This window comes from Nannobrachium achirus (genome assembly GCF_963921795.1).
Source record: "Nannobrachium achirus genome assembly, chromosome: 10".
Taxonomy (NCBI): Eukaryota; Metazoa; Chordata; class Actinopteri; order Myctophiformes; family Myctophidae; genus Nannobrachium; species Nannobrachium achirus.
Window position 1 is genome coordinate 7,951,738 of NC_137819.1, and position 17,272 is coordinate 7,969,009.

The 17,272-nt window shown below is 43.3% G+C and overlaps 1 protein-coding gene across 1 annotated transcript; it reads right to left on the bottom strand.

Moving 5' to 3' along the window:
* Positions 1–1,500: 1,500 nt before the first annotated feature.
* Positions 1,501–5,176, bottom strand: LOC308292149 (protein FAM117A-like). Its single transcript, XM_080734415.1, has 2 exons — positions 5,048–5,176; positions 1,501–2,087 (listed from the first exon to the last, which is right to left on the bottom strand). Exons 1-2 carry the CDS (start codon positions 5,104–5,106, stop codon positions 1,790–1,792), a joined length of 357 nt encoding a protein of 118 aa, XP_080590541.1. The 5' UTR covers positions 5,107–5,176; the 3' UTR covers positions 1,501–1,789.
* Between the last annotated feature and the right edge of the window lie 12,096 nt (positions 5,177–17,272).

The following is a 17,272-nucleotide window of genomic DNA, read 5'->3' on the forward strand; positions in this document are numbered from 1 at the left end:
ATCGTACAGCGGTCTGCCTCCGCAGTTTCAGAAATATGTAGGACAGAACATGAACCACTCAGACCATAGAAACGTCCGTTGCACGTCCAATAGTGAACAGCCGATCTACAAGCTCACGACACGTCGCCGAAGTCGAAGGGAAAGCAAGACTCCCAAACTTTGATTGATTTCCATCCTGTGTGGCGCGGTTCAGGAGGACAGGGTGCGTTCAGAGGTAACGCTATATGGATGCTCCCAATGTACAAGATGTACAACAAGCTTGTAGCTCACACCATGAAGACTCCATGGTGTGAGTAATCAATAGAAATAAAGTCATTTTGAGGGTGAATCACCCTTTAAGTCGACCTCTGGTTGTTACGGGTGGGGAGACGTGGGGATGGGATACATCCTCGGTTAAAATCGACCATCTTTGGCCTCGCGACGACGACGCACTGTGAGCTTGTAGATCGGCTACTTTCGCCTCCCAAAACGCTCGGCAAATGTCCCGTCTGTTTTGGCCAATCACATCGCGATATGTCCCAAGAGAGGATGCGAGGGTTCATGTGGTTTAAAAGGAGGAAAAGTCTTTGTGATGGTTTGTTGTTGTTGTTAAGACATTGCTTCTACGTCATGCAGGGACAGAGAGAGAAAGACAGACAGAGATCAGATCTTTACGACTATGAGAACTAAGTTAACGTATTTTCCAGGTTGTGGGTTTGATTCTTGTTTCCAGAGGTTTCCCTGATGTGGGACCTTCAGCTCAGGAGGAGGTGCTACTTTAACCCCCAGAACTTCTACAGGAACCCCAGAACTTTCAATGTGGTCTCTGTCGGGTTGAAACCTCATACAGTATGTCCAAAACCCTTCCTTTCCAGGATTGGAGAAGTAGCAGATCAGCTATTGTTGGTACTTTAGTGCGACGCCGTAGTGTGATCAAGTAAGGGCGTTCATTTATGCAAATGTTAGAATGTGGACTCCAGAGGTTTCTGCCCGACAGAGCTGACTTTCAATGTGTTTCTGAAATACGGGGGTTGACACACTAACCGTTTAGTGCGTCAACCCCCACACTAAAGGGCCTTGCACACAGGACCGCTGCATGATTAAAACGCATTGGATTTGGTGTGCAACAAGGCTGTGCGGAATCCACACTGCGGATCTGAAAAGGAGTCATAAAAGGAGTCAATGAGTTTTTACCGCATGCGACAAGACACAAATTGAACTGGGTTCGATCTGGAAAAAAAAACGAACAGCCGCAGCCACCTGCAGCATGGCAAATTCGGAGCCGATCTGCATGAGGTCATAGAGAATCATTGTTTTCTTTTAAAAAAATGAAATTGTCAGTTTTTTCTGTGCGTAAAAAAAAACGTGTCTGTGTGCAAAGCCCTTAGCGTCAACCTCTGTATTTCAGAAACACTACCCAACTTCCCGGTTCCAGGGTGCCCGACAGTACTGTCGCCACTCAGCAGTTATCGATTCTACACGGGTAAGGATTTACTTTTCTGAGACCTTAGTGTCTGTGTCTGCCCCTGGGAAACAGCGGGGGAAAGGGTTTCAGGTTCTGGAAGGAGAAGAAGGTTCTGACTTATAAACGTTCATAGTCGAAAAGAGACGAGAGAGAGAGAAAGGTTGGGGTTGTGGGGTGCTTGGTGGGTGCTTGGTGGGTGGATGGTGCTTGGTGGGTGGTGCTGGGTGACTAGGTGGGTGCTTCGTGGGTGGTGTTGTTTTTAAGTAGCCTTGTTGGCAGGGAGGGCAGAGGCCAGCTCTGCTGGCTGGGGGTGGAGGTGGGTGGGGTAGTGAGGGTGGGGGGGTTCTAGCTGATGGCCAGGCTGTCTGTTTGGTCCAGAGTCTCTGGTGGAGGGGGGCTCCCAGGCTCCTCGGAGGGGGGGTCCTCCTCTGTGCTGCAGGGGGGGTCCCCGCCGCCCGAGGCCCCCCCCTCCTCCTCCTCCTCCTGGTCCTCGTCGGGCTCGTTGGGCGGGGCCAGGCGGTGCATGGCGCCCCCTGGCAGCCGGACGGGGCAGAACGCTGAGCCGGTGGAGATGAAGTTCACCTTGTTCTTGTCAGGACACGAGAAGAGGAGGACCGACGATGATGTGGACTGTCTGGAAGAACTGAGAGAGAGGGGGGGAGGGGGGAGGAGAGAGAGAGAGAGAGAGAGAGAGAGAGAGAGAGAGAGGGAGAGAGACGGGGGGAGGGGAGAGGAGGGGGGAGAGAGACTTGTGAGCTGTTTTGACAGATGTCTATCAGAATAGAAATAGAACACTATAAGGACTACTATCATATTTGTATTCCTCCATGTACATAGAACTACTTCCCATACCAACAGAGCATGTACAGTACCTTTACATACTGCTGCTATGTGTATTTGCGCAAAAAAGCTTAAGCTTTTATACTGAGTGAATGCAAAATCTTGGAAAGAATTTGCTATTGTTTTCAAAAGCTTTATTATACCAAAGTTAGCCTTGCTTACATGTTTAACCACTTGAACCCCAGGAGGGTCCAGGGGGAAAATCCGCCTAAAATGCATGGCCAAACTGGAACAGTTGTGGACACAAAACTACAATGATTGTGGCTACTCTTGACCCACCAAATGTAAGCTAACCCCTGAAAATTCACAAATGCTGTGATCACTTACTAGGGAAAAGAGGACTGAAAAAGACCTCCGCCTATGGAAAATTTGCATTCTGAATAGTGAAAAAGACTCAAGACCTCATTGGAGACATATAGTGAATAGAGAAATTGTCCATCAAGGTGTCATCAATTGATAGGCAAAATCTTATGAATATATGTCAAACTATGTAAACTCTACAGATGTTTTAGTGAGAGTAGTGCTGTAATATTAGTACTGTAAAAGTATAGGGTGAAAAATGAAAAAAACTAGTAAAAATAATGTGTAATAATGATGTAATATGAGTAATGCATGGATGAAAAATAAAATGGCAGCTGATTATATGTGCTGTAGGGCCCCTGTAGCAGAATCAACATTGAAATTGTAATTTGATCTTGTCTCTATTGATTTTTTTCTTTTTTTTTTTTATAATTTTTATCCCACGATTTTGCAACCCATTTTCACCCAGTGCCAATTGCCTATGTAATCCTGGGCTCTGCTCTCCCTCTGCCGCGCCTGGGGAGACAACGGACTGACCTCATGCTTCCTTCAATGCATGAGTACTAGTAGTCCAAGTTGTTTCTTTTCACCTGACAGGGGGGATTTCCCCAGGATGGACGTAGCGCGTGGAAGGAACACGTTATTCCAACCAGTTCCTTTCCCCTCCATCAAGCGCCCCGGCTGGCCAGGGGGAGGCATTATTGAGACCAGGATTACTGCATGTTTTTGTGAGGGTATCAACCCTAGGAGACACAGGGAGAACATGCAAACTCCACACAGAAAGGCCCTATCGCCGACCCCACCTAGGGTGTGGGCGCTGATGACGCGGAGGGAGAAACACGCCCCCAGCACCCACAGCGTCCCCCGGCGGGAATCGAACCCAGGACCTTCTAGCTGTGAGGCGAAGCGCTAACCACTGCGCCACCGTGCCCCCCTCTCTATTGATTTATTGACCAATAACAGAACAAAAACAGTTGTGTAAATGGTTATGGGAGGCCGGCTTCCCATATGGGGCTTAAGTGGTTAATAGAGAACCATTTTAAAACAGCAAATGGGACACGTTTGTGGTTTTGGACGTTGGTCTGCCAGGCTAGTCTCCTCCTAGAATTGCACTGAACCAAACTGAAGTGATCCCAGCAGCACCCACATGACACCCTGAACCCTGCAGCACCCACATGACACCCTGGGCCTGAACCCTGAACAGCTCAGTCAGCTCGCTGAGCAAGTGAGAACTCCATCTGGGCCCAGGGGAGTCATTTGGGCAACTGCCACCCCCTGGTGTTCACATTTAACATTGCATTCAGTTATCTCATGCATAGGATATTTGTCCCAGATTCTGAACTGTTTTATCAGATTAATATGATTTCATCACAATCTGGTGCCCGTCCATCTACGTGTGACATGTGATATCATTTACTTTAACTTTGTTTTTTTTATAACAAGGGTTCATATTTTAGATAGTCATTAGAGAAAAGAAACATTGAGTGTTAAAATGTTTTCATTTACTTCTTTCTATCGTTTTAGTGATTTTAACGATTTTGATTTGCATGCCCCCAACCACTGAAATCAAAATATTTTAACAATCATCTTTTCTTTTCTCTAATCTAAAATATTAACCCTTGTTGTAAAAAACTAAACTTGTCCTTTAATGCAACCGTTAATTTATCAACCATTTTCTACGTGGCATCCCTGTTTTGGGCGAACATTTTCATATCTTTTCTGTTTTTGCCCCCAAACAAACAGTGAAAATAGTGGATCTACAAGCTCTCAACGCGTTGACAGGCGGCAGGTTGAGAGCTTGTAAATGCACTATTTCTGCTATTTTAGAAAATCAGGCTTAAGTGGTAACCTATTTTTCTCCTCCCCACCATTTCTTTCTGAAACTGTCTGGGTTCACATTACATTCACTCCAGGCAGGGTTGTGTGATGTGAACAGAGCTGAGTGCAGATCCCTGCTCTCCTAGAAGGTTTGACCTTCTAACCCAGGGGTCAGCAACCTTTTTGAAATGAAGTGCCATGTTTGTATTATCTAGATCGTCAGTGTGTCATGTCTACATACATTTTAATGGCACATATTTTGACATATTTTGATTGGCAGGACATTGTTAAAATGATCATTAGACCCAGAGCAGTAATCCACCTATCTCCCTGACTCCTTCCCCAGTCAGAGTTAAGAGTTTTAATGAATGTAGAATTATGTGCAGGATGTAATTTGCTGTAAATGAGCTAACTTCATTTAATTGACCACGTTTAAAAATATATCTACCACACTTCTGCCAGTGTGCCAGTGATCACCCTCCCCTGTGCCAATGTTGGCACCCGTGCCTAAGGTTGCCTACCCCTGAACCAAAACCATTCACTACCTGGTCATCTCCAAGGCTGTGGTCTTTAAACCTAAACCATTCGCTACCTGGTTATCTGGAAAGGCCTTGACCTTCTAACCTACAGTAAACCATTCTCTACCTGCTCTCCTCGAAGGCCTTGACCTTCTCGCAGCCCTCAGGAGGTTCTCTCTTGAACATGTAGGTGTTGTTGGGTTTGGGAGACGAGGCGAACTTGGGAAGAGGTGAGCTGCTGCCACTGTCTGTGAGAGAGAGAGAGAGACAGACACAGGGTTTATATGAGAGAGAGAGATACTAGAACATGACCCCAAAATGGAGTCTCTTTTATCTCCCAAAATCTGCCTACACACAGTTACTGCATCTAAACATATATCCTTTATCAGCATCAGCCTCAGTGATGCTCACAGCCGCAGAAGACAGCAGCCTATATATGTTCCATATGTGTTCAATTGCATCGATTTACCTGTATACATGTACATATATATAAAAGCTGAGCATGTTTGCTGGTTCCTGCCAGACAGCAACAATATTATATTTCTATCTGCTGCTACAGCCTCTTCAGCCAGTATATATATTTCCATCTGTCCTCTGTTCTTTAAACTATAACAGTTTTGAAAACTCTGAACTATATGAACCATATGGGAGGCCAACTTCTTTATGAATGTGTGCAGAGACTAGCTCTTCTCTCCCTCTCTCTCTTTCTGTGCTTCAGAACTCAACAGCTCATTTTAAAGCCCAAACCACAGATACTTCATAAACTATTCCATCTCAGCATAGCGGGGAGAGCGTTTTGCATAAGTCGTATGGAAATGACTACCAATTAGTGATCAGCGAGTGCAGGACATCTCTGCAAGCTGGTGGTTGGAACATTTTAATACTTCTTCTCCAATGCTCTGATACGAACACTTAAGATTCCTTTCCTAGCCTTCAGTGTTAGTCTAATCTCCATGTAAAGCCCACATGTCACATTGCACACATGTAGGCAAACTGCTACTGGAACAGGGTTCCCACACATCTTTACCAATTAATCTCCAAAACTTTTCCAAAACTTTTCCAGAATATTTAACCCGATTTCCAGGACTATATATATAAGAATAATTCAGCTCAATAACGAGTCGCTTTAATACTCCTATGTGCAATATGCCTAAAGAGTAAAGACAGGTAGTGTATGCCAGTGGTTCTCAACCTTTTCAGGCCGTGACCCCCGAAATAATCATATTTGAACTGGGGACCCTGGCACCCTGGCGAGCACTAAGAGTAGAGGAATTTTGTATAACACGGTTTTATTGTGAAAATAGCCGATCTACATGCTCACTTTGTCACGTTGTGAGCATGTAGATCTGCTATTTTCACAATTTCTGCCTCTAATATTTGACAATTTGGCCAATGTTTAATTTGTCATTTAAGAGGTATTAACAAAATCAATAACCAAAGACAATGCATAGCTATTTTTTTCCAGGACCTTCCAGGACCCTTGATACATTCCAAAACTTTTCCAGTACTGGAAAAATATTTTTCTAATTTCAAAATATTTCCAGGAATTCCATGACTGTGGGAACCCTGTAGATAATAATGGTGGCACCCTCGTACCTCTACGTTATAAAGTTTTCCTCCGGCGACCACCTCTATTCCAGTAGCCTTTACTGTGACACGTGCTCCATAACACAAAGCAGCTCCTGTTACTCCAGGTATGAAGAGTGATCCTGTAGATGGGGAGAAGAGCAAAGAACCAAAAATAAATTATGAGAGGTGAGAGCAAAAATCAGAAAACAGGATTCTAAGAAATTAACTGAAATCCATTTACTGGGTTAGTAGCTTACATTAAAGTTACGGTTTGTTTATTCATACCGACATAGCAGTATACAAAACTAAAATATGTGAATAAAATGAAAAGGTATAAAAACATAATCTGCACATAAATCTACACAATAGCAGCCTGAAACAATGGCTCAAATCATGACATCATTCATTATTCATTGCGATCGTCAGACTGCACTGCCAGTTACTATCAACACCTCCACCGGCTGTCCCTCCCTCCCTCTTATCTCCGGCACTGTACCCCTATCCATGCCAAACTTTGCACACACACTCCTTGGCTGGCAAACCACAACCTCCATTCCTAATTTCTCAATTTCTCCCTCTTCTAGTGCCACCATGAGGTTGCTGACCTGACGGTCGCTTATCTCCCGATTAGGGAGTCTTACTGGTTAATGATACTTACTTGCATTAAATAATATTGGGGTCTACCATAGACTGCTAGCTATTCTTTTGACTACATTGCTGTGTCTTCTTGCATTGATTATCTTTATGTTTGTTATAATAAAACATTACCTCTGGTACCATGACATCTCCAACTCAAAAGCCCCAAATACATCACATCTTACCCCCAAATACACTGCTCAAAAAAAGAAAGGGAACGCATAATCATTGCAATGTAACTCCAAGTCAATCACACTTTTGGGATATCAACCTGGCCAGTTAGGAAGCAACACTGATTATGAATCAGTTTCATCTGCTGTTGTGCAAATGGAAAAGACAACAGGTGAAAATGAGGCAATTTGCAAGACAACCCCTAAAAAAGGAATGGTTTTGCAGGTGGTGGCCACAGACCATTTTCCTGTCCTCATCCTTTCTGGCAGATTTTTGGTTAGTTTTGGATTTTGCCAGTGCCCTGACCACTAGAGGTAGCATGAGGCAGTATCTGCAACCCACATAAGTTGCTCAGGTAGTGCTGCTCATCCAGGATGGCACATCAATGCGCACTGTGGCAAGAAGGTTTGCTGTGTCTCCCAGCACAGTGTCCAGAGCATGGAGGCGATACCAGGAGACAGGCCAGTACACCAGGAGACGTGGAGGGGGCCGTAGGAGGACAACAACCCAGCCGCAGGACCGCTATCTGGTCCTTTGTGCAAGGAGGAACAGGAGGAGCACTGCCAGAGCCCTACAAAACGACCTTCAGCAGGCCACTAATGTGAATGTTTCTGCTCAAACTGTGAGAAACAGACTCCATGATGGTGGTATGAGGGCCCGACGTCCACAAGTGGGGCCTGTGCTCACAGCCCAACACCGTGCAGCCCGATTTACATTTGCCAGAGAACACATAGACTGGCAGGTCTATGTTGGGTTTTTTGGGTGTTCCCTTTATTTTTTTGAGCAGTGTACATCCCCCTCATAAAATGTGTCAAACCCACAGTTAAAATAGTCAAAGTGTGGTCAGAGGAGGCAGACTCTATCTTACAGTCAAAATTCCACCTTACTGACTGGAAAATGTTTGCCACTCAGGCCACCCAGGACTCTCATATTAACATCGACACCTATACCTCTGCTGTAGTAGAAGACTACATCAACACAAATACAAACAGTGTTACCACCCTCAAACCAGCTTTCCCAAACCAGAAGTCGTGGATGAACAGAGAAACACGTCTACTGTTAAAGGCACGTGACATCGCTTTTGGATCTGGTGATGCACAGGCCTACAGTATAGCCAGGGCTAATCTGAAAAGGGACATAAAGAGGGCCAAGCATGACTACAAGCTGAGGCTTGAGGAGCACTTTGCTAACAACTCTGACTCCCAAAGCATGTGGCAAAGTATACAGGCTATTACAAACTACAAATCCACTAAAGCCTCACTTCTGACACCTCCTTCCCTGATGAGCTAAATACATTTTATGCTCGTTTTGATAGGAGAACACAGAGACAGCCATCAAAGCTGTCCTCTCTGCAAACCACCAACCCCACTGAGTTTCTGTCCCTATTTTTCTTCAGGAGAATGAGGGATGTCAACCTGTCCAGCGTAACTCTGTAAAACTTTTACCACTGCACCATTGAAAGTACCCTCACCTACTGCTACTACTTAACAATGTTTTCAAACAAGAAACAAGTTATTGTCTCCACCAGCCAAAGACATGAGGGAAGAGTATGTTTTCGCCCCTGTCCGTCCGTGCGTGCGTCCGTCTGTTACCAGCTAATCTCCGGCGCCGTTGGCCCGGTCCCTGGCAAACTGTGCGCACACACTCCCTGGGTACCAATTCTGAACCTCTGCCCCAAACTTTCCCATGGGCCTGTTCAAGCGCCACCAGGAGGCCGATTTTTGGCAAAACTAGCTTTTGGCCAGTACACCTACAGATTTTGTCCAACAATCGAGCAAAGCTGATTGGCTAAAACTGTCTCCCAAAGTTTGCAGGATTGGTCCGTTTTGAATAAAATGCCTGAAATCATTAACGCAGTGTGCGATTTTGTGAAATTGTGCATGCACATTCCCAATAGGCCGAGGAACAAATGCCACTTCAAAAATGTCAAATCAGCCTCACTAGCCCTTACCCGTTCAAAGATATGAGCTCCAAAATGATGTGCAGTGTGTGGGTTATATGATGTGCACTGTGCAAACAGTATATGAGGGATGGAAAGTAACTTTAACTGGTGCTTGCATGATGTAGGAGCATCAATGTAAGAAACCCGTTTCGTTTAATGGCTACAGAGATACTGTCCCCCCCCCCCCCCCCCCCCCCCCCCCACCCACCCGCCTGCACACACACACAGTCACACACACACACACACACACACACACACACACACACACACACACACACACACACAGAGCTGGTTAAACATTTTGCCTCATGCTAGATGCAGAATAGATGTGCCTCATGCTAGATGCAGAATAGATAGTAGATACACCATAAAAATGCTAATATACAGCATACGATTTGTGAAAGTGACAAACGGGCTTCACAGTTATGTCAGGTGTGTTCATATGCTAATGGTGATGCGATTTCAGATCAATTGCTCCAGCCACTGAGGAGAAACGCTGTGACAGACACTCACTCACTCAGACAGACAGACATTCGCAAAATTATAGTATAGATGGTGGCACTAAACAGGCCGATTCATATTTTTACCTATAACTCCACTGATCAATGTACAACTTTGTATGTGCACTACCTAGAGGCCAAGGAAAATCCTTTGCCCTGCATTCTTCATATCTGCCTTTATAGCGCCACCATGAGGCCGAATTGTGTAAAACCTAGTTTTTCCTATTATTCCTTGAGATTTTATCAGAAAATCATGCAAATCTGTACACAGTATCTCTATAGTCATGTGATCAAGACGGATCTGTCCACCATTTCATATTCCATCCTAATTGGCTAACATTGGCTTCCAAAGTTTGCAGGACTGGTCCATTTTGAACAAAATGAGAATCATCAATGCAGCTTGTAATTACAGAAAAATTCTGCACACACATTCCCACTAGGGCAGGGGGTCCAGGACCCCTAGGGGGTCCTCAGAGTTACTACAGGGGGGCTGCCAAATCTTTAGTGGTAGGATCATGTTTTTTACACTTAAACCCTATAGCATCCACATCCTGAGTGGAACATTAGCAAAAAATAGCAGATCTAAAAGGCATTGTAAGCTTGTAGATCGGCTATTTTTGGCAAAGAGGTTTGTAGAGAGAAAAGAAGAGCAGACTAAGTATTTGATGGTTCAAGTGGTTAAATGTCTGAAAATACACATTACTCCAACATGACTGTGCTGTCAAACAAGTCTAAGCTGTCTAAGAAATCTATTAACATAACACAATTTTATACAATGTGTAGTGGGGGTCCCTGCTTCAATCCTCTCTCAGCTAAGGGGTCCTTGGCCTGAAAACATTGAAGGTCCCTGCACTAGGGCAAGGAACAACTGCCACTCTTTTCACATTGGCCTGTTATAGCGCCACCAGCAGGTCGACTTTTGCCAAACAATTTGTTGGAACAAAATGCCTCAAATCATGCATGCAACACACACAACTAGTTAGATGAGCTGAACACATGGTGATGTTTACTGTGGCTACAACGCACACAGTACAAACTGGTAGCAGCAGTGAACACATGAGCCAACAACACCACAACAACACAACGACATCCGGCAGCATTCATTTACGTGCTCAATGTCGTAACTCCCAAGTAAAACCCTGGAGCCAACAGTGCGCTCATACCTGGCTCATACTGTACATAAACAGTAACGGAGTACTTTACATTGCAGTATTGATACTTTTACTTAAATAAGAAATGTGATTACTTTTTCCACCACTGCAGGTGTTGATAAAGCAGTAGCGTTTACTTTAAACGCAGCGACTTGAGCCGTGACGTTGCAACGCTCCGGCCAATCATATGCTCGGAGCGGCACACCAACATTTGCGTACCGGGACTTATTAATTAGCCGTTACCGGGGCCTTCACCTCATTCTGACTCCTCACAGAGTTCCAGAGTTGATCCAACGGAGAGTTAGCATTCCTTCTACGATCACCTACCGACCACGATGGGCCAGTCTTTTGGCAAGCGACGCAAGGCGGCTGATGAGGGATATGGGACTTTACGCAGCATCGTTGCACTTGGCACCACTGGCGAATATGTAGGGCCCCAGCCCTACTTATTTACCGCGGGATGCACCCCCAAGTGTGTGCCAAGGCGTATGTCTCGGGTAGCTCTCAGCACAAAGTGCAAGTGCATTGACTGTATTAAAGCTTCGGCTTTACTGCAGGAAAGTGTGCTCTGCCTCTGTGTTGACTAAGCTACCTGAGCCCACTCCCAAGTCAGCCTGCAGCTGCACCAACGGCCTTTTTAAAGGCCACCAATTGGTTCCTTGAAAGAGTAAAATCCTAACACGCTGAAGCCTAGCGCTGAACGGTGCCGCCCGGGCGGCAGCCAGCAGGCTGGCACACCGGGTTGGCGGTGGCCGCCGTCGGCGGCGACTCTGGAGTCTGGACTGTCGTGGACGCCAGTGAGTGGCCGCCGCGCAGAGCGAGTCTGGGTCACTGCACAGTTAAAGCACCTCATAATAACACCTATAAATGCTCAGCTCCAAATAGACACTATGACAAATGCACTAGCAGGGGGAGCCAACACAGCCTTTATACCACTATAAACCAAATCTCTACCAGAAAGTTTCAGTCCACTTTTCACAGTTGTTGACCCAGTCAACTTAGTAAGGTATAATACCCTGAATATAGGCTATTAGTACCCCACCCTCCAACAGTAATGTCTCTGGTTATTTCCATTTGCTTTTAAATGTCAGCAATCAAAAACATGAGATATCTGTCCAAGGTTCTCACACCAGGCAGGCATCACATTAGCTCTGGTCCATAGCGTTAGATAACTCCACTAACGCTATGGACCAGAGCTAGCATCACATCAGACAGGTCATCGAAAACGTGGTGAACAGATTCATACACGGCCCTTATTTAGGTAAAACGGTCATTACCTGTCGTCTCCATTTCGAAGCCCTCGCGATGTCCCTCCGTCTGGTTTAAAAGCAGAACACCGCACGACCACAACCCGACGAAGAGGCTAAGCTAGCAATGCATGACTGAACTGAATAGCTGCTAGTACAAACGCGAGGCCATAGTTTATGAACAGGAGGCAATGCAGTAGTTAGAAGACCACATAATCACATATAAATCACATGGCATGTACGCTCTTCTTCTCATCTGACTGGAAACTGGAAAGACAACACCAAACAAAGCATTCACTTCCAGGACTACATTACTCCTCCTCTTCCGGGGTCAGACGAAAATTGCAGATCTACAAGCTCACAGCGCCGCATTCTGCTATTTTCGTCGCCACACCGCCATAAATGAAGCTTCACACCATTAATAAATTATTTATAAAACGCTACAATTTTGAGGCATTTGTACTTGACTTGAGTATTTCCAATGTGTTTTACTTACACTCTACTACATCTCAGAGGAAAACAATGTACTGTACTTTTACTCCTCTACAATCATTTGAAAACTTTTAATTACTTTGTAGATATTAATTATTGTTACAAAACATACCATTTCAGCCCAATATACATTTCGGCCATTTAAAAATAGACGATCTAACAGCTCACAATGCCTTGTGATTTGACACATTGTGAGCTTGTAGATCTGCTATTTTTTCCAAAATATTTTGTATACATTTTAAACTTGTGAAATGGGACATTCTGCACAATGACAACTTTTACATTTCGTACTTTAAAGTACATTTTGAAAATTTTAAATTTAATTTGAACCACTGCTTTAGAACTTTGGACCCGAGACCTCAATTTATATTGTAAAATTAATGTTAACTTAACTCAAGAGTGTGTAAATGTACACCCTCAGTTACATATCCATAAGGGTCCATTTGGTTCCTAACTATCATTTAGCTGGGGACCCCCTGGAACTCCCTCAAGGACCCCTGGGGGTCCCCAGACTCCATGTTGAGACCAAAACGCTCACCTCCACACATAAATGAACCAGCAGAGGGAGACAAATCACCAGTGTAGCTTACTTAGTATTCAGATACACTCTCTAAAGGTGTGGAAACTAGAACCTACTAGAAGCCTACTTCATAAATGAAACCTGCTGTTCTAAACAACAATAACACATATACGGTAATACATTGATGAACTTTGCAGCTTTCAACAAACAAGTTTACAAAGTGCTTCACAACACAAACCACAAGAAACAGTGTGGGGAAAACAAAACACACTTGAATTTCAATACCAAGAGTGAAAAGGCAAAACCAACTAAATTGAAGCCATACAATAATAGTGTTAAAGATCATTCTATATAAGTGAGTCTTTAGAAGAGTTTTAAACGTGGCCAGTGAGGTAGCCTGTGACTGACTGCATCTTCTGAAAGGAAGATTGTTCCACTAATGTCCTGTAAACCTTTGCTGGAAATAAATACGGTAAAATAAGAGTGTAGGCATATACATTGTCTAATTGCCTTGTATGTCCTGTAGCCTACCTGCTTTAATTACATCAAGTTTTATTTTTTAAACAAAATTGATTCTGAAAGAATTGTGACAATGTCCAAGATAAGCTTAATTTCCATATTGTCCATAGAACAATTATTAAACACTTTATTTCTATATACTTCGTTGACCATGGTGCCTCAGGCCTCAGGAGTAGCTTAGATTACTCTAAATCTATTTGCAGAAAATGGACGATCTACAAGATTACAAATCCGGCCTGAGACCCACCAACATCAGGGACTTCTACAGAGGCACAATAAGGCCTACTAACAAGCAGTTTCACATCGTGGTACGGCAGCTGCACAGACAGAGACCACAGGGCTCTGAGGAGGGTTGTCCGCACTGCAGAGAAAATCACAGGATGTGAGCTGCCCAGTATGGAGGATCGCTACACCCAGCACTGCCTCAATAAATCCCTGAGGATTATCGAAGACCCCACCCACCCCCACAAAGGACTTTTTCCCCCTCTAAAGTCAAAAAGGGATACAAGATCCTGAAAGCAAGCACGAGCAGGCTGAGGAACAGCTTCTTTCCTCAAGCAATCAGACTTTTAAATGCTAAGTGAATGTGCACTTTCTTGGACTGATTATATTGCCATGTGTTTTCTTATTATGTACTTTTATTCTAGGTCTTTTGTTTTTATTATCATGTTTTTATTATTGTATTGGAGCTTCCAAGCGTAAGTTTGTATGTACCTTGGTGCATCTAAGTGACAAATAAAATGAATCTGAATCTAGATGTGGTTCACCCAGTCAACTAAAGGTTATAATTGGTTAATATCCTGATTCAGGATAAAATATTACTTCCACCCTCACATCCAGGGTTGAGATGCCGTGGGCTCGGTCACACCACTGCTCACATCCCTCCCTCTATGGTTATGTTTCTGGTTATTTCCATACCAATACACAGTACAGTACTTAAATCTACTTTGTTACCTTCCTATTACTGCACTTGGAAGACAACAGATAAAGATAGACAATATGTGGTCAGTAATTAAGCTTTTAAATAGATCCATACGACGGCCTAGTAGTCTCATCTAGATTATGGGGGTGGGAGTATTGCCAAATTGTTTGGTTTTTGGGGAGGGCGGGGGTGGGTGGGGGGTTTATGTTAAGTGTACCAGACTGTATCAGCACTATGTCTTATATATTATTTAAAGCGAGTAAGCCTATGCCTATCATACGAGTCACATTTGTCTTAAATCACTGTGATGAGTGATAACGGCATCAATACTGCACCTTTAACTTTTATCACTTGGAATGTAAATGGACTGGGTAGTCAAGTCAAAAGAGGGAAGGTTTTCGCTCATTTAAAATCATTTTCTGCCGATATTGTATTCCTACAAGAGACGCATATCAAGCCATCTGACCAATCTAGACTAAAAGCAAATTGGTTCTCAGAGGTTTATCAATCTACCTTTTCATCAAATGCTCGAGGTGTTGCTATTTTATTTAGAAAAAATGTTCCGTTCCAATTGTCCTCTCTTATTAGTGATCCCAATGGTAGATACTTGATAGTCTCTGGTAAAATCAACAATATTCCTATCACTTGTGTTAATATCTATGGTCCTAATACTGATGATCCTGAATTTTTTCGGAGGGTTTTTAATTTATTACCTGATCCCAACTTGACAAACCTGATTATTGGCGGTGACTACAATATGTTTTTGGATGGTTATCTTGACCGCTTGTCAACACGTCCTGCCCCGCTTAGCAAATCTGCTTGTACTTTGCATAACCTAATGAAATCATTTAATCTAGTTGATATTTGGAGAATACAGCATCCCACTGACAGGGAATACTCGTTCTTCTCTCATGCTCATAAATCATATACACGTATTGATTTTTTTTCTTATTGATTCTAAGCTGATAGCAAACGTTTTAAATACAAAATATCAAGGTATCCTAATCTCTGACCATAGCCCTCTCACTATGACTTTTAAATGGTTACTTCCAAAAACCTTTTTCCCCTGGCGCTTTAATTCTCTACTATTACAGGACAATAATTTCAATGAGTACATGAAAGCATCCATTAATGAATTTGTATCATTTAATGATAACGGTGATGTTTCTGACTCCATTTTGTGGGAATCGTTTAAAGTCGTGGCGAGAGGCAAAATAATTGCTTATGAAGCTTCTAAAAAGAGAGAGAGGCGCAAACGCCTTGCTGAAATTGAGCAACAACTTCCTGATGCTGAGAGACTGTATACATCTTCTTTGTCAATGAGGGATCTGTATTCTGTCATGAAATTGAAATATGAATATAACACCATTATGAGTGACCAGATTAGCAAACAGATAATTAAGCTGAAACAAAAACAGTTCGAACTGGGTGATAAGCCTGGTAAACTGTTAGCCAGACAGCTGCGTGGTGCGCAGGCAAGCAGGTCTATCCTTAAAATCAAATCCACAACTGGTGAATTAATAACCGACCCGCAAGATATTAATAATTATTTTAAAGACCATTTTGAAATGCTATATTCTGCTAAGCATAATGCAACAGACGACGAGATCGAGTCATTTCTGACATCTGTCGACTTACCTAAATTAAATGATATCGCCAAGGCCGACATCGATTCTGAAATTACTATTAATGAAGTTAAAGATGCGATTAAAGCTCTCGCGAGCGGCAAGGCCGCTGGGCCTGATGGATATTGTGCAGACTTCTTTAAGGCTTATAGTGATCTTGTCTCTCCCTTGTTACTCAGAATGGTTAAACATTCTATTGATAGCAACATTTTTCCACAGTCTCTTTATGAGGCCAATATTTGCCTATTACCTAAAAAGGGGAAGGATGAATCGGATCCATCTGCATATAGACCCCTTAGTCTTCTAAATTTTGACCAGAAAGTGGTTGCCAAGATTCTATCAGCTAGGTTAGCGAAACACATGCATTCTCTTATACATCGGGATCAGAATGGATTTATGGCTGGCAGGCTTTCTTTTTTTAATACTCGTAGATTATTTAATATAATGTATGCCAAATATAAATCAGATGATAAACCCGTGGTCATATCGCTTGACGCTGAGCGCGCCTTTGATCAAATCGACTGGAGATATATGCATGCCACATTAAGACACTACGGATTTGGTGACTATTTTTTGAAATTGGTAAAAATGCTTTATACCTGCCCTTCTTCTTCCATACTGACTAATGGCAACAAATCATCATCTTTCAAGCTACAACGCGGGACGAGACAGGGCTGTTGTATGAGCAGCTTATTATTTAACTTATTGCTAGAACCGCTCGCTATTGGTATTAGAAAGCATTTGGACATCAAAGGCATTAAAGTGGGTAACGTGGAATGTAAACTCTCGCTTTACGCGGATGATTTATTAATTTTTATGATGGATCCATCTTCATCCCTCCCCCCGCTTCTATCCTTAATTAAGCATTTCGGTAAACTGTCTGGCTACTCTATTAATTGGCAAAAGAGCGCGTTTATCCCTCTTAGTAACAATCTAGATTCCTCTTATCTTCAGTCCCTCCCGTTTAAGATATCTACCGACGCGTTTACTTATCTGGGCTTATCTATCCCTTTGAACCCTCTGTCTTTGTTTAAATATAATTTCACTCCGTTAATAGA

Bases quoted from the DNA above. Each gene is read 5' to 3' on its own strand.
- LOC308292149 (XM_080734415.1), bottom strand. From the start codon at position 5,106: ATGTTCAAGAGAGAACCTCCTGAGGGCTGCGAGAAGGTCAAGGCCTTC. The intron at 2,088-5,047 runs GTAGAGAATGGT...CCTCTCTCTCAG, and splicing joins AAGGCCTTCGAGGAGAGCAG to TTCTTCCAGACAGTCCACAT.